The sequence below is a fragment of the Struthio camelus genome, chromosome 12, assembly GCF_040807025.1.
Source record: "Struthio camelus isolate bStrCam1 chromosome 12, bStrCam1.hap1, whole genome shotgun sequence".
Lineage (NCBI taxonomy): Eukaryota > Metazoa > Chordata > Aves > Struthioniformes > Struthionidae > Struthio > Struthio camelus.
In genome coordinates, this window is record NC_090953.1 from 23,672,934 (window position 1) to 23,694,465 (window position 21,532).

General features: G+C 58.2%; 1 protein-coding gene across 14 annotated transcripts in view; it reads right to left on the reverse strand.

Moving 5' to 3' along the window:
• CCDC33 (coiled-coil domain containing 33) overlaps positions 1-21,532 on the reverse strand; it is a 53,382-nt gene that overhangs the window by 28,971 nt on the left and 2,879 nt on the right. For 2 of the 14 annotated variants that reach the window (XM_068958482.1, XM_068958476.1), the window contains exons 1-2: positions 13,895-13,927; positions 7,519-7,685 (exon numbers count right to left, since the gene is read on the reverse strand). Coding sequence is in view for 10 of the 14 variants with exons in the window: in XM_068958476.1 (XP_068814577.1) it covers positions 7,519-7,604 (86 nt within the window). In the remaining 4 variants the exon portion in view is untranslated. Of the gene's footprint in view, positions 1-7,518; positions 8,244-11,834; positions 11,866-12,715; positions 12,865-13,894; positions 13,928-21,532 lie in introns of those variants that run through there. The other 12 variants (XM_068958471.1, XM_068958473.1, XM_068958472.1 and 9 more) reach the window with 12 other exon arrangements.

The following is a 21,532-nucleotide window of genomic DNA, read 5'->3' on the forward strand; positions in this document are numbered from 1 at the left end:
CCTTCGCGGGAGGCGAGCACCTCCGTTGGCCCCCGTGCCCCGCAGCAGCCCGCCGGGGCCCCGCACGCGGCAGGGGGTTTCCCAACTCCGCGTCCTCAGCCCCCTACCTGCTTCCCTCCATAAGGAACAGCTGGAAACCGCTCAAGGGAGAAGCCAGAAGCAGAAATTCAAGCCAAGCATAGAGATGGCAGCTTCTGGCTGTCATCCCACAACTGCTTACTCCGGGCTTGCCTGCGACGGGACGGTTCCCCAGCACAAAGCTGGCCTGGTGTTGGACCAGAGCTGGGCACGCAGTTGCTCGCTATCAGATTTAGCTGCGGCAAAAGACATGAAATAAAAAACGACTCTGCCTTTACTACAGGCAGCTATACCACAAAAAGCCTAATCGTTCTCCTTTCTAGACCATCTCCAGATTTCTGGTGATTTTGTGTTTGCAAAAACAAGCACGGAAATAAGCAGAGCATATTCTACCCATGGCCTGCTGGAATTTCTCAGGAAGCTTGTGGGGCAGCGGCAGGGGATGTAAATTGATTTTCTATTAATTGCAAATTTCCTCCGAGAAGCATGCGCTTTCCTGAACGGGTTAGAAATACTGCGAGAAGACAGATTTTCCTTTCCTTCTGCGGGTCTGGGACAAACGGCAGCAAACATCGGCAGCCCCAGGCTCCAAGCCCTCAGACCTGGGTTCAGGGATGCAGCCCAGGTTACAGAGGTTCCCTGCAGGGGTGGGAAGCTGATCCCATACCAGCCCCGGGCCCAGGTCCTGCCTCGTGTCTCTTCTCATCCCCTCTCTGGACCAGCATCCCACTCATCCTTCCCCCTCTGTCTAATCCTGCCTTGCTTCCTGCGCGGCCCCTTTCATCCTAAAGGCTAGTTCATACTCCGGAGGCTAATTAGCCAGCAGTATTGATGAAGGGACAAGGAGGAGGCTGCTGGGAAAGCAGAGAGAAGATTGAATGTTAACGACTGCCATCGTTAAACTCAGGCACATAACAAGCCTGAGCAATAATTACTGCAGAGTTAGTGGTCGCCGCCCCGTGTAATTATTCATTTGTGCTGTTTATGTCTGATGTGCCACCGGCTGGACTTTGGCAGGCACCGCACAGGGTCATCACCATCAGGGTTGGTTTAGGTCATTCCTCTCACTCATTTAAAACACAATGAGTGTTGTGTTTTAAACACACGTACTCATGAGAAAGATGAAAAAGAGCAGCTGGTGCTGCACCAACCCATCTCCAGGTTCAAGCAGCAGCAACACAGCTTGCACGTGGTGGCCTCAGCCCCATCTTCTAGGCAGCATCAGCCAGCAGAGAAACTGAGGTAAGGAGATGGGCTAAAACCTCTCCAAAAAAGCTCAGAAAGCTCTGAGAGTCTTCTACTAGGCACCTCTCCAAAGAGGGAGGTCAGTCCGGACCATTTGACTCAAAACTGATGTAAGTAGTGGGATCACTTCATTCAAGGAGTCTGAATGGACCCACGCAAGAAATAGGCCCACATGAGCGTAGATAGCTCAGCTCTGCCCACAGCTGACACCCTCCTCCTGAGCTCTCCGGTCTGTCCCAGACCAGCAGCTCCAAGCCCTGCATGCTCAAAGCACGCTCCTCAGGACACAGGCAGGCACGGGTTCAGAGGCTAGACAATCCTTCTGGGGGCTCTGCTGCTTAGTGAGATGCTTGATGCATCTTGGGAGCCCCCGAGACCACGATTTAGTCCCACTGCCTGGTGACGTATGGCGCCCTCAAGCCCCCTCCATCCCCGATCACAAGGCAATGGGAGAACGTCATGTGGCATCAGGCAAACATGGCACGTACATCAGCTCTGCAAAACAGTGGCTCTGGACATAAAGATGATAAAGTGTCCAGTGCTGGCTCCTCTAGGAAAGCATCTGCTGGAGCACAGCCAGCATGGCTCTTAGAGAAAAGTTACTGGAGCATCACAAGAGCAGAGCATAGATGCTTTCTGACTTCTGAGGAGTCATGATGAGAACAGTGCCAGTCACCAGAGAAACACCCAGGTAGGAACCCTGCTCTCATTTGGAAATGGAAACCAATTCAAATAACCCCCTGTTTGCAACCTGGACAAAAAGTAGTTTTGGAAGTGTGGAAATACCCCGTGATCTATAGAAGCAAATCCATCCAGAAGAGCCATCACAAACTCTGCATCCCTTCTCCTCTTTCACATTTTGCACCAGTTTTGCTTCAAGATCCCAAGAAATAATAAGAACGGGCACATGCTCACAGCACCGCACACCAGAGCGGCCGCAGCACACAGCAGGCTGAGCTCTCTCCAACCTGGAAGCCAGAGCCTCCTCCTCTGGTGGAGAGGAGGAAATAAAAGCCTTCCTAGCTCTAGCTAGAGCTCCAGGTAGTGCACAGCAGTGCTGGGACTGAGCCAACTCTTCCTAGCAGTATGAGCCAGATGGGGGGATGGTTACTCCTACAAGACAGACCAGGGTCTGTCCTTGAGACATCCCCAAACAGCTCTCAGCCACGGCTCTGCACCGACCCCCTTCCACCTCTCCCTTGCAATCCTTTCCCATTTCCACACACCTTCCTCAAAGCTATCGGCTGATGAAAATTTAATGACCGCGCTCCTTCCAAGCAGTTCGATCACTCTCCTCCACCCCCCCCTCACCGCTGCAGAGATCAGTTTAATGGAGTCCATGGCTTCTTCCCACCATGCCAAGGGCAAGGCTGCCGTAGCCCTGCTCCTCCTTTTGGGCATAATTGGCCACAGCCAGTTCTGCCTGCAGGATAAGGCATGCGGCCTCACTGTGTGCCCCCTCTAATCCCAGTCTTTCCTCTCGCTCCTCTCCTTCATCGCCACTGCAGAGCGTGTTTGGCCAGCACATCAATAATGGATGAAGGAGCACGTCTCTCCTGCTTGCTGGGCTCATCCAGGCCGCAGCTGCCCTCTTGTCACAGGGGACGTCGTGCCCTGATGTGCTCCTCTACCTTCTCCCGAGTGCCCTCAAGTACACTCTTCCCCAGTGAACCAGATGCTCTCCGCAAAGCCCACCTGCGGCAGTGGTCCACAGGAGATAAAGCCACGTTGGCTGGGTCTGGCAGGTAGGAATTAGCAATGTGCTTGCACCATTCTGGGGGAAAAATCAGCTCTCCAGTAATGAGCTCTGTGGGGGATTGCTCCATGAGCAACGTGCTCAGAGTCCGAATGCAGCCAGACCTGGGCTGGGGGGTGGGAGGAGGACGGGGAGAACAGGCTGCTCAGGGCCCCCTTCATTATAGACTTGCCTAAGGATGAGAGAGCGTTCAAAAGCAGCTGTGAAGTGGGGGAAAAAAACAACAGTACAACACATGGGGATGTGCTTCAAAATCAAATCAGTGGGCTGGGAGTGGGCAGGAAAGGGGAAGAACAGAGATATTTTGATGTCCCCTCCTTACTCCGTGGGTTGGAGCAGCCAGCTCCTGCAGCATCAAAATCGTTATGGCAGGGCAAGGAGACTCCTTCTCCATCTCCAGCTCTTCTAGGGAGCAGTGCATCTGCAAAGAGCCACCTGCAAGCAAAGAGTCACTATGCAGAGTCATGACGGTAGGAAGCCGTGCCTTCGGCAGGGAACGCTTGGGACACACCAAAGAGGTGGTCCTCAGATTAAATATCAGCCAGAGGCATGGGCAACACAGAGAGCCTAAGTGGGAAAGGGCAGAAATCCTCAGATCTCATTGTACATGAATAACAGCATGGGGGTCTTGCCAGCTGCAGGTAAGAGCAGCATTGGCTCTACCACCAGCATGGAGAAACAGCTGGAAATAAAAATTTAAGTGCTACAAGGGGGTATTAGCCAGGACACGAGCAGAGCACCGTTCACATCCTCACCGCAGCTCTTCCCATCTTCTCCCGGGGAAGTCGCTTCGCTCTGCCATGCGGCAGGATTAACCGGCCACCCTACGTTGCAGGTTGGCGATGAAAGCTAGAGACAGACGCCCTCGGGTAGTTATTATACGCAGTATCTAAGCTACAGTGCTCAGGCTCGCACGTGATAGCATCGCTCCGCAACCCTGCTGAGCAAGGCACCCGGGGTAGGCAACAAAGGGCTTGAAAGCATCCTCCGCTTGCAAGTGCTCCACAAGGTGCACGAGGCCCAGCTCTCGTCAATATTTATTCAGCGCTCCAAGGTATTATCTCTAAGCGGGGAGAAGGTTTTGCTGAGGGATAACATTCCAGCAGAGGCAACGTGGCGGTTCAGGCACATTGTTTGCAGAGCAGAAAAATGAGACGCGACGCGCCATGCTTTCCAGAACCTGCCTCAGCGAGGTGGTCTGCGAGGCACGGGCAATGCTGACCTCCCTTATACAACCTTACACATCTGGTGCTGAGCCCTGCAGGCCCCCGTGTAATTTAAGCAACTAGATACACTTCTGGCCCTTCTGATGGCACAGGCATAAGGGTGATTTCTGATACAATGCAAAGTGGAAAAAGCATCTCCCACCACCTCCCCCCGCCCTGCAGCTCTCCTGGGACTCAAAGCTTGTGGGAATGCCATAATCCCTTGGCTCCCTACCCCAGGGCAGAGCATCCCAGCACCCTGACTCCATCACGCCACAAACCACACTGCTGCCTTGGCCAACTCACGGGGCCAGGAGATAGCAGAGCCCCTCGAGCGCCGTCCTCCAAGCTGGAAGCACAATGGCGCATTCAGCGGAGACCTTGAGTTCTTTTTCTCTCTGTGCTGAAGTGCAGAAACCAAGACATGAGAGGTACTTTCACCCTGCGCTCACCTCCCTCCTTAATGGAGGGGCGCCTTCCAAGTCGGGCTGCATTGTGCCATTAATTGCAAACACACCTGGCTCCGGCATGCCAAGGTCATTCCTGCATTACCCCAGGAGCAATTTATCTGCGTACACGTGCGTGCTAGGGAGTGGAAAGAAGAGCCGCACGCTCGGCCCTTCCCTGCTGTGAAAACGGAGCAGAGCCCAGCAGAGTATGAAGCCGACGCACTTCGGCAAAGCCATGGGTGCTCCTGCAAGCAGGAATTGGGGGAGGTTTCCACAGTATTCAGCAAAAGAGAAGCGGACCCATGGGACAGCCTTCCCCTCGCAGCTGAGTCGCTGCCAGGGCCCCTGGACTAGGCTATGTAAGAGGCTGTGAGGGTGAGTTTATTTTGGGGGACGGGGAGGGAGAAACATGCTGGTGCTTGGTCACAGCCGGCTGAAATAACGGCACTTTAAAGGCGCTCTGAGAGCGAGTTGCTTGGTAGCTCAGCACAGCAGGTCTAGCTGCGTTTCTAGCTCTGCTTGCAGCAAAGATGCCTCCACCCTGCTGCACGGCAGACCCTGTGGAGGTTTCCCATAGGGGACAATGGAGTGGTTTTACACTCCTCCCACAATGGATTTTGTGACATTTCCAATGTCCTTGGGCACAAATGCCCATGCACGACTGTCCCACCAAAAAGAGAGGCCCCTGCCAACTATGTGGTGGAGACCGAGGTCAGCAGCAACTTTGGGCAGGCAGCCAAAGGCCTGGCGAGAGGCCATGATGCACCTTTCTGCAAGGAGCATGGGACAACAGACAGCTAGCACAGAGGATCAGCATTTGACCCATCTGCAGATCAGCAACAGCTACTCTTGAAGGCTAGCACTACCCATCCAGCTTGCGTTCGGGCTGGCTCAGCTCTCTTGGCCCGTGGCTGGGATGGTCCCGGGCTGCTTCACTGGGAAAGGTTAACCCCAGGGCCCCACCAGCACATCCACCACTCTCTTCTCCTTCAGAGCCATCATGTTCGCTGCTCAGAGGCCCACCTTTGAACTGCAACATGCTACTCTCCTTAAAAAGCCAGCGCCCCGCAAAATAATAAGCGATTCCCTTCTGCCTTGACGCCCTCACTATGGTTACTAAAAGGCCCATCATGTGTCCTGCATCCTTAATGCCAGTGGGGCTGGAGGGCCCCGTCCCCTCCTCTCCATCGCTCCCGCCCGCGATCTCCCGTTCCCGTGGCAACCCGCTGATGGAGAGGCATCAGGATGCAGAGAAAGACGCAACAATCACACGCCACCCTCGTGCTATCGTTTAGGATATTGATGTTTAAATCTCCTGAGATTAGCCGGGTATAATTGCTTTATGGAAATGGAGACAACTCCTGTGGTGGAGCTATGTGGGCTGTCGGGGGCGAGAGCAGGCCCTCGGTTCGTGCTTCGGCGGGCAGAAAAGCGGCGAAGGGGCATCGGAAGGGCATGAGCTCAGCTACCGCCTCCGCGGGCAACGGGTGCCGTTGGCAGGGCCATGCTGGAGATGGGCAGCGGAGCAGAGTTTTCCATCCAAGTGGATGGACATGCGGTGCATAGATACTCCCAGCCAGGCACGTGTCCCACCAGCCCACTGCAGCTCTCCTGGTCATTCCCACATCTCCGGAGCAGCGCGCGTCCCCGTTGGGGATCCCTCAGGTCCAGGCTGGAGCAGAGGAGGACCTCAGCAAGGGGAGGCTAGACCCGCTCTCCAAGGCGCAAAGGGACAAGCCTTTGCTCGATGGGCTGAGACCACCAGTGGTTTGGCAGCTGCGAGCCCACCGCACGCCTCGTCCCCGTAAGCGACGGCATCCCCTCTCCCACGAGAGCCAAGGCAGACGCGTGGGCCCGCCAAACCCTCCATCCCACGCGCCAGCCAGCTCCTGGCGGCCTGCAGATGCCAGTCAGCAACAGCTGAGGAAAGCCCGTCGCTCGGCAAGCAGCATCTGCCGCTTTCCCCGATCCAGACAGCCACGTTGAACTGCGAGCAACCGCACTAAAAACCGGCATCCAGCCGCCTGCCCCACAGGTTGGGGTTTCTAGCATGGAAGATGCCCAGCAAGCAACAGTTTGCTTTGCACGCTCGCAGAGTGCTGCAGATGGGTTTTGAGGAGGCATCAGGCCAGCTGACATCACCTTGGTCCTTCCCCAGGCGATGGGCCGGGGCTCTGGCCCGCTTGCCTCTCGCCAGCCACCCGTGCGCCTGCCTGGCTCCTGGCTGCGCAGCTCCGAGCAGCCCGAGGGAGGGGGACGCATTCGGCAACGCGGTGGCAAAACCAGCTGCGCAGAGCCAGGCGTCGAGAGCTACGCGCCCCCTCCTCGCCAGGCGGTGCCGAATTTGCTCTGCCCCCTGGCAGGGCTGTGGGATCCCACCTAGGCACCAGCGCTAGCAAAGAGCGTCCTCCCTCTTAGCACAGACCAAAGCACGGCCGGCTAATTGAGTCCCCTGGCACATGCATAATGCACGAGGAGCCAACTTCTCCTTACCCCAGCATCCTGTTTTATTTATTAAAACGCTCTTTTATTTATTATGAGATCATCTCCAGACCCAGGCAGCGTTACCCTGTGGATCCTTTGACATCACTTTATACTTTCAATATTACCAATTCTTTCTTCCCAGCGCTCCGGTAATGCAAAGCGTCCCGTCCTCTGGGCTCCCCGGTGCTGTTTTAGACCTCGCATCCCATTGGCGAGGGGTCTCGGCTCCTCTGCCCGCACCGAGGTCCTATCCCAGCCCGAGACGCTCCCATCTCCCGTCCCTCCGCGAGCGGGTACTCACACGATGACGTAGGGCCGCGGCGCCCGGCCCTCCCGAGTGGCCGGCAGGTTGCTGGCGCCGTGCAGGGTGACGGTGACGGCCTCCATCCCCTCGCGGGCCACGTGCCGCTGGCCAGCCTCCGGCACGCGGGCCACCTCCTGCTCCCCGGCGGGGGACTCCGGGACCTGCTGGGAGCGAGCGGAAGAGACGTCGGGGCCGGCGGCACGGCCGGCTGCTCCGGGCTTCTCCGGCCAGGCCCCACGGAGAGCGGATTTGCTGGCGATTCGGGCCCTTCCCGCTCCTGCCGGTCCACCCGGACCCCTCTGCCCCCCCTTCTAGCTGCACCGGGCATTTTTGCAATTTAAGGACTCTGCAGGAATTGGGATCGCAGCCTAACGCCGGGCAAACGGAGGAGATGCACGGCTCCCCCCAGCTCCCGCTCATTAATTCGCACCAGCTGATGTGATAAGACACAGCAGAGCTGCAAGCTGCTGTTTTTCATCCATGGAAGCGGGGGGGGACAGGACCGTGCCCGAGTTAGTCACAGCCCGCGCGAGCCAGCACGTTTCTCCTCCCAGCTGCTCCGGTTTAGCCCCGCACCCACGCCTGCACCGTGCCCCCTGCCAGGGCGGCGCGCACCGACGGCATCAAACGCAACAGGCTCAGCGGCCGCCGGGGCGCCGCTAGCAGCCAGCGGGCTGGCGCCGGCCACAAGCGACACGAGCGCGGGCGTCCTCAGCTCAGCCCTATGGCGGCCGCATCTCGAAGGCGGGCGCCTCCGCTGGCAGATGGAGCCGCGACGAGGAGCAGCAGGCTGGGCTCTTCCGGACGCTGCTGTCAGCACCACGCTGGGGCGAGCCAGCCCCTCCGCTCGCCCCTCCTCACTCACACGGCAGCTGGGGCGGGAGGAAGGGAACAAACAAATTCCCAAACCAGAGGGGCCTTGGAGCTGTTACAAATCCTCATTGCAAGAGGGGATTTTTCCCAGCCCGTTTGCACCAGACACAAAACACCCCCGGGTGAGAAACCCCCAGGAGCCCGTGCCACCCGGCTCACCTCTGCCGCACAGGTGCTCACACCGGGCTACGGCCCGCTCCCCCCGAGACCTCCCCGGAGCACAGAGGGACGCCGGGCTCTGCCGCCGCAGCCCTGGCCAGCAGCTCCGGCCCCGACGGCCCCCAGCACCCCGGCTGGACGCGGGGATGCTCCCCGGCATCCGCCAGCAGCGCAGCCAGATGAGGTGCTAATGAAAACCTGACCGAAGCTGCCTTCATTTGCAAGTCGAGGAGGCGCAAGGATTTTCCGTCAGCCTCCCCCCGCCGCGCCGAAAGCGGGGACAATAACCTGGGGGAGGACGGCTTCCCAGCAAGGCCGGCCAGAGGCTCAGCCAGCACCCGCGCAGGCGCAGGACTCCAAGCTCACGTCTCCCGCAGCTGGTTGAGCCTCCCAAGGTGGCTCCTAAACCCAACAGGATAAACGTGCCTGCCCGCACCAAGCCGGGGCCGAGCGAAGAGCTGCTCCTCACCCCGCAGGCGTCGGGCTGGCTGCAGACCCCGCGGTTCGCTGGCACTGCTCGCTCTTCCCGCTCCGACATCCGGCCAGCGGCTGGGCCGCAGCCACGGTTCTCGTCTGCAGGCCACCAAAGAGGCAGAGCAGGTCCCTGGGGCGCGGGGAAACTGCTGCTGAGCGTGAAAATCACCAAACCTACAGTGCCAACCGCACGGTAGCGGGCCAGAATTTGTGAGCAGCCCTCCGACAGGCTACAAAACGCAGCAAGGAGAGCCCTGAGCGACCCTCCGGCCACAGCACAGAGCCGCGGCACTTCTGGGCACGACCCCAACCGCGCAGGGGAAGAGCCAGCAGGCGCCGAAGCCCCCCACGCCACGCTCCCCGTGCCCCGCACTGCGCCCACCGGGCTCCGCGCGGCATCATCCGCCCAGCCCAGAGCTCAAATCACTGCAGCTGACTTGCCACAAGCCACTCGGACAGGTCGGGCTTGCCACGCGCCTCACCTCCGCTCGCGTGCCCTCCAAAGCCAGGGAGCGGGTTTTATTAAACCGCTCCCATCTCCCAAGGGGTTAACACCCGGTCAACACCGCAGCGGGTTTCAAACCGTTCGGAGCAAACCCGCTGCCCGTCCTTCCCACCGCAAGGGGTTAAAGCCGCTTCGCCCGCCTAGCACCTACCCCCTTCCTCGCCCCCCAGGGCTTTTCAAAACCCTTGCTGCAAATCCCCTCCGACATGTGTCTTTGGCTCCAAACTCTTTAATGAGGGGCTTGTTCGTCCTAAGCCCTCTCCTTTGTCTCCCCGCCGGCCGTCTCACTCCAGCGGAGACGGAGACGCTGGGACGGGGCTGGCAGGCGGCGAGGTGAGCGCAGGGTGAGGCGCCCAACCAACGCGTGCCGATTACGGGATTGCCACCCAGCCACGGGGTGCTGGCCGCCCCGGGGATAAACATCGCGCAAAGGGCAACCATGCTGAAGAGCTTGCTAGTCTCCTTGCTGAGGAGCAAGCAGGAGAAGGCGGGGAGAACGAGCATAGGAGGTGCGTGTGGTTTTGGAGAGAGAGGAAAAAAATAGAGAGACTGAAAATAAATGAAAATAAATGCATTTCTTCCCATCCAGAAAGGAAAAATTCAGGTAGCTGCCCAATGCGAGGCCCTGGGCTAAGGCCCAGGCAAACACATCGCAGCCCTTCCTGGAGACGCTGGAGAGTTTATGCACAAGCCCCGTTCTGCAGGTGGGGAAACCGAGGCACAGAGCAAGCAGCGGCTTTAACCGCGGTCCGCTGCGGAGCGCGGGGATTTGTTCTGACCCTGGCACAGCCTTCATCTCAGCTTTGGCTCGTTTGCTTGGGTTTTCTGCATCTTAGCAATATTAATTTATGGGTTTCCCCCTCCAGCTCCTCGCGCACGTGCTCGTTTCCGATTGATGCGTTCACAGCGCCCTTGGCTAAAACAGGCGCCGCTTCGGCCGCGAGAGGCAGGCCAGCGAGGAGGGTGCGCAGGGCCTCCGCGACAATGAAAGCGGCACCGTGGGAGAAGAGATGCTCAGAGGGGAAGCGGGGGCAGATGCAAAGTCACGCGATTCCCCCGACGGCGGGATGCAGCTCCCAGCAAGGTGCATAGCTTGGATAAACCTCACTTTCCCCTAAATCACCCCTGCCCAGGTGACAGGTCTGCAAGCAAGAAGGCATCTCCGCGGTCACGCTGAGGGCAGCAGAGCTGATCTCCGGAGCAGAGATCATCTTCCCCCTCCCCGCCGCTATTTTCCAGTCTTGCTCACCAAACCCTCGAGGACACGGGGTTGGCTTGTCCGTGCTCATCGCTGCCCCAGACCTCAGCTCCCTGACCCCTTCCTGAGGTGCTTCCTAAATACATCTCCGGAAGGAAGGGAAGAGGAGGTTGGGAGAGTATAAATATTAGCACAAAAAAAAGAAAAGCACGATTTCCCCCCCCCCCAACCCCTGTCACAACATCTGCACACAGGGAAAACTGCAGGATGGAGCAGCAGGAGGAGCAGGGAAGCTCTCGCTGGGGAACGCGGACTCCTTCCGAGGAAGCATCTGCTCAGGCTTCGGCTCTCCGCGTCCCCGCAGCAGGACACGGACGTTTCGCCAAGACCCGGGCGGCCCCGCTACAGCGGGCGGCAGGACGCGGCTCCTGACGTGGGACGAGGACGGGCGCCCACGAGGAAGGGCTGCGGCGGCAGGAGAGGGGAAGGCTGGGGGAACGCGGACCAACCTCAGCGCGCCCGCAAGCCTGGAGGAGGTACGTTAGCATCTACCCCGCTGCAGCTTCCGAAACGAGCACGAGACCTTCCTTTTTTCCCCCCGCTCTGTTGAAAACGCGGCGCAGTTGCTCTCTAGAGAGCCCCCAGCCGCTCAATAAAAGCCAAAAATCCAGAGAAAATCCAGCCGGCTGGACCAACGCAGCCAGCGAGACACGAGAAGACCTTCAGGCCTCGTTCTTGATGAGGAAGGAGACCTCAGAGCTCCCTGACGGGGCCCACGAGAGGCTGCGCAGGAAGCAGCTCAGCACCTGCAGCAACGAGGCCGGGACGAGCGGCCTCGGGGAGGACCAAGCGGAGGAGAAGCCCACGGCCCCAGGCCTCTCGTGCCCCCTCTTCTCCACGCTAGCTCAGCTTGCCAGGGAAGGCACCCAGGGACACAACTGGCTTGCATTAAGCATCGTTTCTGAGGAGCATTTGGGAGACACGCTGACCCAGCTTAGTTTATCAATTAGGCTGTGCTGGCTCTAGCCAGTGAGCAAGACAAAGCCCCCCAGCACCGAGGGCGGCTTAGCTCATGGGTACGCTGGATCGGTACCCCATATTTACCTAGCTCAGTTTCCGTGTTTCTGCTCATTTTTCCCCGTTTTCCCGGCTTTCTTTCACAATCCACGTAAATCCCGCACCGCTTTCTTGGTCTTTGCAGCCGTCGCTCGCGTTCACGCACCCCTGAAAAACCATAGGCACTTTCCTGCTGGCAGCGCAGCTGCGGCACGATAGTTAGCAGGGGTTTTAATAGAAAATTCACAAGCAGTTAAGCTAAGCAGAACTCGGCACGAGAACAAAACACGTTAAAAATAGCAGGCATGAACAATGCCAGGCTGAGCAAACAGCTCTGAGAAGCCGGTACCCGAAACCCTCAGCAGTATTGCAATTAACTACAGAAAAAGACAGCCGCTACTCAAAGCCAGTTCGATATTCCTCCAGAAAGGAGGGTGCCGGTAGCTCCAGGTAGAGCCCACGCTTGTTCTTCCAGATCTCTTAGCGTGAAGCAAAACTGCTCTGTACCTGCCGGATCAAGCGCTCTCAGGGAGGAGGTTTCAACCGATGACTTATGGAGCCAGAGGCGGTGGGGGAAAAAAAAAGTCCACCTGCCCCCCAGGGTCTTAGAAAGGGAAAAAACAAACTGGTGTTGGAGGCTGAGATTTATTGCACCGGGGGCTGCAAGTTGGAATTTGGCAGGGAGGGGGGATCGTGGGGTCGCAGAGCAGCAGGGAAGCCGTGCCGGCGCGCGAGCCTGGCCCCGGCCGCGGGACCCTGGGCTGGGAGCCCCCGGCACCAGGAGCCAGCCCACCTAAGCAGCCCACCTGAGCGCCGCCGGGCTGCTCGGAGGCAGACGCTGCAGAGAGCGGGCTCATCCCCCTCTCTCGCGAGAGACGCTTCTGCGGACGGAGCAACGCTGGTGTGAAAGTAGCATTAAAGACGCTTACTCTGCTGCGCGATCGATACCAGACCTAGTGGGTCACAAAACACCTCCTCACCGACTCAGCCACGAGTCACCAGCCCAAGCAGCCCCAGCAGCCTCCTTTTACGCCATGCCAGGATCCGCGCAGGGTCCGTCAGAGGTCTGAACCCACCGCATGGCTCACGCCTGCGTTTTAGAGGGAACCCAGCTCAAATACACCCGTATTTAACCTTGCTGCTGGGACTACAGATTGCCTCTCAGCAGCAACATCCGTGCCGCCTGCTTTCCAGCTTCCCACCGAGAGGCCATGTGGCTCGACTCTCCCTCGCGCCCCATCCTTGCCAGCTTCCCTCCGTCCTCCGCGCTGCGCCGGTCCTACCCTCGCGCCCGCTCCAGGGCTGCGGCGTTCAGTTGGCAAAGCCCGCAGCGAGTTTGGCCCGAGGGCGGCGTGGATCGGGTCCCTGGGACACCGGCGCAGGGACCGGCAGCGCGGGGTTAAGCTCCTGGTAGCCCCTCAGGAGATGCTCAGAGAGCTCGCAGGACCCTCCGGGAGCATCAGCAGGACCCCCGGGAGCATCACCGACTGCGCAGTTAACTTGGGCGTCTCACGCAGCGTCCTGCCCTGCTCCCACGCAGCTGCTGCCCCACCTGAACCCCAAGCAGCCCATAAAGCACGCTTAACAGCGAGTATTAATTATTCACACTGCAGAACTGCTAGTTGCGAGGAGGTTGATTAATGGTGCCTGTGCTACCATCACCGTAATTTGTTTTTCTATCATCTCTAAAGTAGCACCAGGCCCAGCCAGCCCCTCCGCGCACAGCCCAGATTAAATTGCTTCTGGCTCTAGGATGACACTGCATAAATAGCCTCGGGAGCCCAGTGTTTAGTTCAGCCCTGGCTCCTGGGAAAGTCGGGGCAGCCCAGGCCGGACAGTAGCATGGTGACCTCTGGATGCATCAGTGCAACACGGGCCCGAGTGGTGTCACCGTCACGGATGCCTCCATCCCAGGCTCAGCCTCATCAGGCTGCAGCTGCTGGTATGGGGCTGCATTTGGCCCTCACGCAGGACAAGTTCACCGCAACGTCCCCGCAGCGCAGCCAGCCCAAGGCGTGCAGGATGCTCCTTGAATTTCAAACCCCTGGCGGGTGGGATGGCACAAGGTCAGAGACAAGTGCCCACGGCTGCGGACGTGCAATGCTCACCTTCTTCCTGCTAAGCGGGACCTTGCTAGTGCTCCTCAGGATCGTGCAACACACACCTGATGCATTGCTGCTCTCTATGAGAAGAAACCAGCCTGCTGCTGGCCTCTAACGCAGCCCATGCTGTAAGGAGGACTAGGACTACTCTCCTGGCCCTTCCTAACGAGCATCCCCAAACCCTCAGGTCCCCTTGCAGCGGCACCGGGCTCCTGCCCCTGTCAAAGCCAGGACCTACGTTCCCACGCAGGGCAGATGCTGTGGGAACAGGGACAGCTTGTTTGAGGGCTGCTCGCCGACGGTGGGAACGCTTATAACCCAAAGCTCCTCCCCGCCCCAGGCAATTTATGAGCAGCTGTTGGGAACATGTCAGCTTTATCCTCCTCCTGAGACTCCATAAAATAATAGTAGGCTCCATGAGTGAAGATGGACTAGGGCTGGTGTGAGTTTTCCTACGTGATGTCTCCCCAGGCTCCTTTCAAACCTCCTTACGCTGCTAAACAGGGAAGGTAGTGGGCTGAACAGTGTCAGGACGCTCATACGCTTCCCCTCCACCGGGGAAGGGGAAGCAGCATCTGCTGCAAAGCAAGCGTTCAACCCGGGCCGCTGCGCACAGGAGCCGTGGGAAGAGCCACGGGCTCCAGGGCGGAGGAAGAGGGGGCTGTGCCCCCCACCTCCCTCCAGGAACCGAATGCCACCTCGTTAGCTAAGACACATAACGGGTTGGATTAACACTGTGCAAGTAGGGGTCTGAAACAAGGCAGCCAGGCTGGGCTGGGGCAAGACCAGAACATCACAGAGCCAAGGCAGCCCAGAGCCCATGCGGGGCCCCTGGGGTGCCTTGGGGACCCGTGGTGCATCCCAGAAGGTCCAGGCACCCCTCAGCACTGGCCCTTAGGGCTCCTGCAGCCAAGGGCTGAACCAAGCTGGAGTAACGCGAACTGGATACCGAGGCACCTTCTTGCAACACAGCATGGATTGGGAAAAGAGGGACTGTCATGCAGCTGGGAACGGGCCACGAGGCTAAGCCACAGCATCCCCCAGGACCTGACCTGCTTGGGCTGGTGAAAGCTGCTGGGGGTCTCCAGGCCAGACACTGCGGGCAGGGACACCGCAAGGGGCAGGGGGGACGCACCGAGCTCCCCAGGTCCCCAACCTCTTCCCAAGTCGCTCAGCACAAGGTACATTAAAGCCCATATCCCTGCGGTCGCGAGGGACCGCTCAGCTGCAGAGCGCCGAGAAGGCCCCTGGGATACTGCAGCATCTCCTGATAACAGGGGTGACGAGGGGCGAGTGGCCAGTTAATGACCGATCAGCTTTGTAATAGGCAGAAAACGAGCACAGACCTCGAGGCACAAGGGAACTGGTGTCGGAGGATCTTTTTACACATCATCAGGCAACAAAACAGGGTGAAATATAGGTTTACAGGCAGTGGCACAGCCCAGCGAGGACTCAGCAGCTGATCAGCAAGTGAACACAGCGGCCTCGGCCACATCAGCCTTCTCCCGACGTGCTGCACTAGGGCAAGTTTCCTTCCCTGAAGCCAGAGGCTCAAAGAAACACGATGGGGACGGAGGAAATAGTGCTTGGCGAGGATGAAAAACGCAGCTCAGGGGTTGAGCCCTTGGTCAAGGCTGGGAGACGCGTTGCCTCCCTGCAGAGAGGGCGGGCGCCAGACGCATCCCCGGGAGAGCGGGGCCAGACTCCCTCCTCCGTTCACGATGCTGGGACGGGCTGGGAGATGCCGCCCCGAACCGCAGGGCCTCTTCGGAGGGACATGTTGCTTTAGCACTTGTCTGGATGCAGATCCAGCTGCCAGACCGGCTCCCTGCGAGGCCCAAAGAGGAGCAGATAGGCCACATCCGTGTCAGTCCGTCCTCATCTCTTCCCCCCTGCAAACATCAGCGGCTCCTAGTCCGTCTGCCCCGCTCTCAAAAGCGACCGGAGCCTCGGTGCTAATCAGATTTGAGGCTGTGAAATCTCATTTGAAGCTCTATTAATGCATAGCTGGCATGACACAGGCCCCGGCCTGTCTCCAATGAGCAAAACAAGGAAAGCAATCTAGCCGGGGAAAACGCATCTCCCGGAACAAGCTCGGGGGAGTCGACCAAAAGCAATTACAGCTAAGAGGAAGATTAAAACAGTATCAGCACTTCTTCCTCTGACCCCAGCTCCCATCCACCGGAGAAAAAGCACCAGCTACCCGGAACGGCAGCCCCAGGCTGCAGCCCTTAAAACGCGACTCGGAGGCTGCCGTTGGAAGGCTGCTCATCTCCCTGGCATTTCTGTCCAGCGCAAAGGTGTTTTCACGCTGCAACGGTCTTTATGCATCAGCTAAATGACAATCCCACGGCTGGAAGACGGGCTGCTGCAGAGCACAGTCCGTGCGGGCAGTGCGGGGAGGTGTGACCGCGCCGGGTCCGGCTACGTGGCCGTGGACACCTTCTCCGCTCATCGCCACCGAGCGCTCTCCTCTCCGCGGAGGTGCTCTCCATGGGTGACCATGCCCACGGCAGTGGTCCGGGTGCCCCAGAGGGAGGACGCAGCCCCGGGTGCTCGAGTGGGGCACGTCCGGGCTGCCCTCCGACGGCACAGCGGCAAGAGGAAAAAGCACCCAGGAGGGGACGCGCCGCTCCCCTGTCCTGCGACAACGCTCTCCCAACGCCCATCTCTGCAACTCCAAGACGACGCAAGCCTTCCCGACCGCGGCTGGCTGCTCCGTGCCAGAAAGCTTGGCCTATCCCTGTAAGTAAATTTGAACTAAGGACAGATACCAGACACCTGCAATTAGCAGCACATGGAGAGAAGAGCCTTTGCCATTGAAAAACAGCCCCCAGGACAACGCAGCGGTCAGAGCTCTAGGTCCGAGCCTGCCCCACGGGGGCTAAAGCCCCTGGTCTGGGTTCAAGGATGCCCCACAGGCACTAAAGCCCCTAGTCCGGGTCCAAGCCTGCCCCACGGGGAACTACAGCCCCTGATCTGGGTCCAAGCCTTCCTGAATCAGAAGAGCCAGCGTGCGCCTGCTTTTCGTTTCTATAAACTCAAAAGCGTGTTTTCTCTCTCCAGCAATCCTGCAAAGGCTCTAGACTCTGGCAACGGCTGATCAAAACAGAGCAGGAAGATAAACAGACATATGGTTGGAGGACTTCAGTTTCGCTGGTGGCCTGAGGCAGTTACAGTTCTCTAAGCAAGCCCAATTGTATCACAAGGGTATTTTACGACATCTTTATGCAGCAGGTTCAAGCCACCCTTCAATGGAAAGCGCTAAGCAAGGCGCTAAGCAAGCAAGCGGTTAAAAACCCCAATAGGTCCCCAGCAAAACAGAAGCAATGCGAGAGGAAGAAAAGCGAAGCAGAAAAGCAAACACTGTTTTATTCATCATTTTACCCCTGCCAGTCTGAGCACGCGTCTGCCTTCCCCGCTGCTCCATTAACACCGCGATTGCTGCGGGGAGACGGCATAGCTTTTCTGACTTGTAAATGTCATTTGCAGAGCCCGGGTGATTTTTCCCTTGGTATGGGGCTGAGTTTGATTTTTTTTTCCTTTCCTTTTTTTTTTTTTTTTTTGGCCAAGTTGTTTCCTCGAGGGGGCCCTGCGGGAGCTCATTAGAGATCACAGGGAGGTTTTAGGGAGCCGGGAGGGTGGGTTGGTGCTCCCCCCCCCACCTCGCCGCAACACTTCCACCGGCATGTGAAGACAAGTGGAATTTTTCGAGGACGACTTCAAGCCGATTTCCCCAGAGAGCCCTGCTGCCACAGTCCGGGAATCCCTTTGGGCTAAAATTTGCTGAATTCATTTCACTCCATTTATGCAGAAAACTCCCAATTCACCTGTCATATAATTAAATGGGCTTACAGCCCAGCGTTCCCATTGTCTGCTCCATTAGGAGAGTTTTACACTTTCTATATTTGTCAGTGGCACTAGCGCAATTTCCTTCCCCCCCACCTCTTTAAAAGCAAGCAATTTTCTCTTTTTAACCCCATTTGCTTTTCTCATAAAGGCAGGCATTTGACACTTAAAGGGACATGATTACTTAAATTGCAGGAATTAGAGCTAGCAGACGCTGTTCGTTCCTGCAAGTCAATACGAGATATTTCCACAGAGCGTCTGAGGAGTTTGTGCTTTTCAGACAAGTGAATCAAGAAATGGCTTTGAAAACCTCCTGGGGATCTGTCTGCTAGATATCGCTGTTAAGAGAGCCCCTGCCTAAATTTCTTTGCTCCGTTTCATCTAAGAAAACATGAATTGCCATTCTGCATCAGCCCACTTCTAGCCTTTCAGATGCCAGGCTTCACCCCATGCCCATCCAGGAAGGGGGAAGCGCAGAGAGGACGACAGCAGGACGTTTTTTGGATCAAGCAATGCGGTCTGACAGCCTCAGCTCCCCTCTGCATTATTTCGTTAAAACATGTCACTAGCACCATGCATTTTCACACCAGCAAAATAATCTTTTGGACAAAACTACTCAACAAAGCACCCAGGCAGGATTTAAGTTTCGACTGTTGCGATTTGCTCTGAGCAACCCTCCACCGAGGCGCAGCCTCCACTTGCACGTTTCCCCCATAGCCTCCCCCCACAAAAATTAAGTTTTACCAAAAAAAAAAAAGATCATTAAATCAGAGCTATGCAAAAAGGATCCCAGAGCCATTTGCTGCCTTTTGCATACCACGTGCTCTGGTGCAGAGCACGCAGCCTGCCCCGCTTCCCCCTCTGCTGCATCAGCTTGCGGGATGAACGGGAGATTTGGGGATTTTCACATTTCCAGCCGCAGAGCTTCCCACAGAGTCCCAGAGAGCCCGGCCGCGAGGAGCGGCGCCAAGCGCCGCGGCCAGCCCCTCTGCCTCTCCCGAAGCCCCGATGAACCCATCACGGAGCGCTCCTCGCTCGCCTGACAGCCGCTCAAAGCCCTACAAATTGCTCCGCGGAGCGGCGTCATTCATCTCGCCCGCGCCCCGGGGGAGCCTCCGGCGAGCCCTGCCGGCAAAGTTTGTTTTTCAGCCTCATTGGGCTTGCGGCGAATCAATGCGGCTCTCGGCCTCTCTTTCCTCCAGCCCGCACGCCGGCTGCGCGCTAACACCTCCGACGAGCCAAGGAGCAAGGGCTCGGTCCCCCGCCACCCTTGCTGTGACAGGCGCCGTGGCGGGACGAATGACAGATGGGTGACAGCGTGCTATTCATCACCTGCTAACACCGCCCTCTTGCCCCCGCTGCTCTGGTGACGGGAAGGCAGAAGCTTTTACCCTCAGAAAAGGCCTTTATCACTCCGCGAGACAGGACGCGTTGGGAGCGCGTCCGCCTTTCTGCATCCCAAGCCCTGCGTCCACCCGCGGCTGCTCCGCTCCTCCCAGCCGGGACCCGCAGACAGCCAAAATGCCTAAAAGAGTTCCCATCCCACCTCAGCCAGACTCTCAAACATGCCCCTGGCCTGGGTCAGCTAGAGGTGACTTGAGCTATTGGGGAGAAGCCAGTCCTGCTGCCTTCACAGCACCTACGTGCTGGGGCTGGCATCTCTGCAAGGGTGGGCTCTCCTTCGCCCCAAGAGGCCACAGGAACCGGATACCCCGTTCAGTTCCCAGGCCTGCCAGATCTCTCCTCCCATCCCTCCCCCAAAAGGCGGTGAGAAGAGGACTGTGGAAATTACAGCTTCGTGCATTCGAAAATCTCAGCCTAAAAGGCCCAACTAGTGCTAAAAATCAACCCAGCTGATTTGGGTTGGCCAGGACTCCCGCAGGTGCAGGTAATCTTTGTGCCCGACGTGCACTTGGCACTTAGGAGTCACTCTTTTACTTTCCTCATCCTGCTTCAAAAAAAAAACACCTAGAGAAGTGTCCCTGAGCCTGGTGAACTTCCTCCCCTGCCCCTGGGACATCTGTGCTGCACCAAGCTGCTTCCCACTTGTGCTCTGCTAGTTGTTTAGCATCCCATCAGCGTCGCCTTGCACGTGCTCGTGGCTGCACGCAGGGGCTCACGGGCACCCTGGCCAGCCGGGCACCTAGCAGGGTCCCCCCATCACAGAAAGTGAAAGGAAGGAGGTGGCACCCAAAGGGTGGCCCCCACCTTGGAGCAGGGACTTTCCCCCACATTTATGCAGAGCCCAAATCAGCAGCCCTGTTTCCCCCGGCTCCTGCAGCACACGCTGCTGGAGATGGTTTTTCTCCCTGGCGTTAGCTCCGGCACAGAGCAGCCGCTGGTGCTCGCCGCGAGAAGCTCGCGCCTGTTTATTGCTGCGTCTTACTGAGCCTCTCGGTGCCCAAACGCTGGTGCGGCCAAGGCAGCGCACAGCCCCGGTAAACAGGAGAGGCTGAGCAGGAGCACAGGCTGGGCGGGAACCCATTTGTTTGATGAAGAAAGACTGTGATTCCTTGTACCCTGACAGCAACAGATTGCTGTACTGGGATGGGCGCCTCACTGCCAGCTGGTCCAGAAAGACTGGAAACAAACCATCTTCTGCAGGCTGGCAACCAAATCCCTCTGCCAAGGAGATCTCCAAACGCTGGCTCCTTCTCCCTAGCACCAAACACATGTGTAGTCCTTCCTCCTGGAAGTGAAACAGGGACAGTTCCCCGAGGAAGAGACCAGCTACTGCGGACCCTAGAGCCAATTTCCCTGAACCCTGCGCGCACACATCATCATCCTGCTCAGGGCTGTGCCCAGGTGCTGGGGCAATTAGGAAGCTGTCAGGCTCTGCAGCACACACCAGCCATTTGAACAGCCAGCAGAGCCTCCCCGTTCGTGCCGAGGAATACATTATCCTCAGGTTGCAGCAAGAAGAGAAAAAATCATTATCCCCATGCCTTGGCTTTCCTGGTGGTGCTCAGCACCCATCCATCACACCTGCATAATTGCTGCTCCCTCCATCCCGTGGCTGAGAGACGCTCTGCACGAAGGCGGCACGGAGAGGCAGGTCTCCCTGCTCTGCTCGCTGGGATGGGCGCACGCACCCTCGCCATTAGGGCGGGCAGAACCGAAGGGCACGACACGTGGCATCCGGACGGCACATCCAGCTCACACCCTGCCCTAGAGCCAGCCTCCACGCCAGCCCTGCCGGCTCTCCCCACCCCGGCTGACCTTTCCCAGCCGCTCGGGAGAGAGCTGACGGCTGCCAGAGCAGCGCCCACAATCCCTCCATCCATCACCGCCGCCAGCCTGGCTCTGTCAGGCTTCCCCCGCCCCAGCAGGACCCACTCCATCACCGACAGCTCTTCTCCCGGCAGTTCCCACGTTCAGCCCTCCTGGGACCTCCCCGCCATGGTACGCAGGATCTCCTTGCTCAAGCAGCAGCCCCGGGGTGCGAAGGGCTCACCCCGAGCAGCATGGAGATGCCTGGGCTCCAAGCTGTTGCCCTCACCGTGCCCTGGCATTACGGACTCACCAGCTACTCATTCACCCGATTCATTGCTTGTCCGACTCCGGGAAGAGACACAGGCTCTCCAGCTTCAGGGCAGACAGTTTTACAGAGCCAGATTCAGGGGTGATCAGGCACCTCAACAGGGAGACCTGAAGGAGCAGGTGGGAAGCGCTGGGACAGTCATGACCTAGAGCAGCTCGTCTCCGTGCCCAGAGTCCACAGCAGAGCAGCATCAACAAGCCATGTCGAGACACTCAGGTATGGGCTATTAAGAGCAAAAACAGCTCCCACACTGG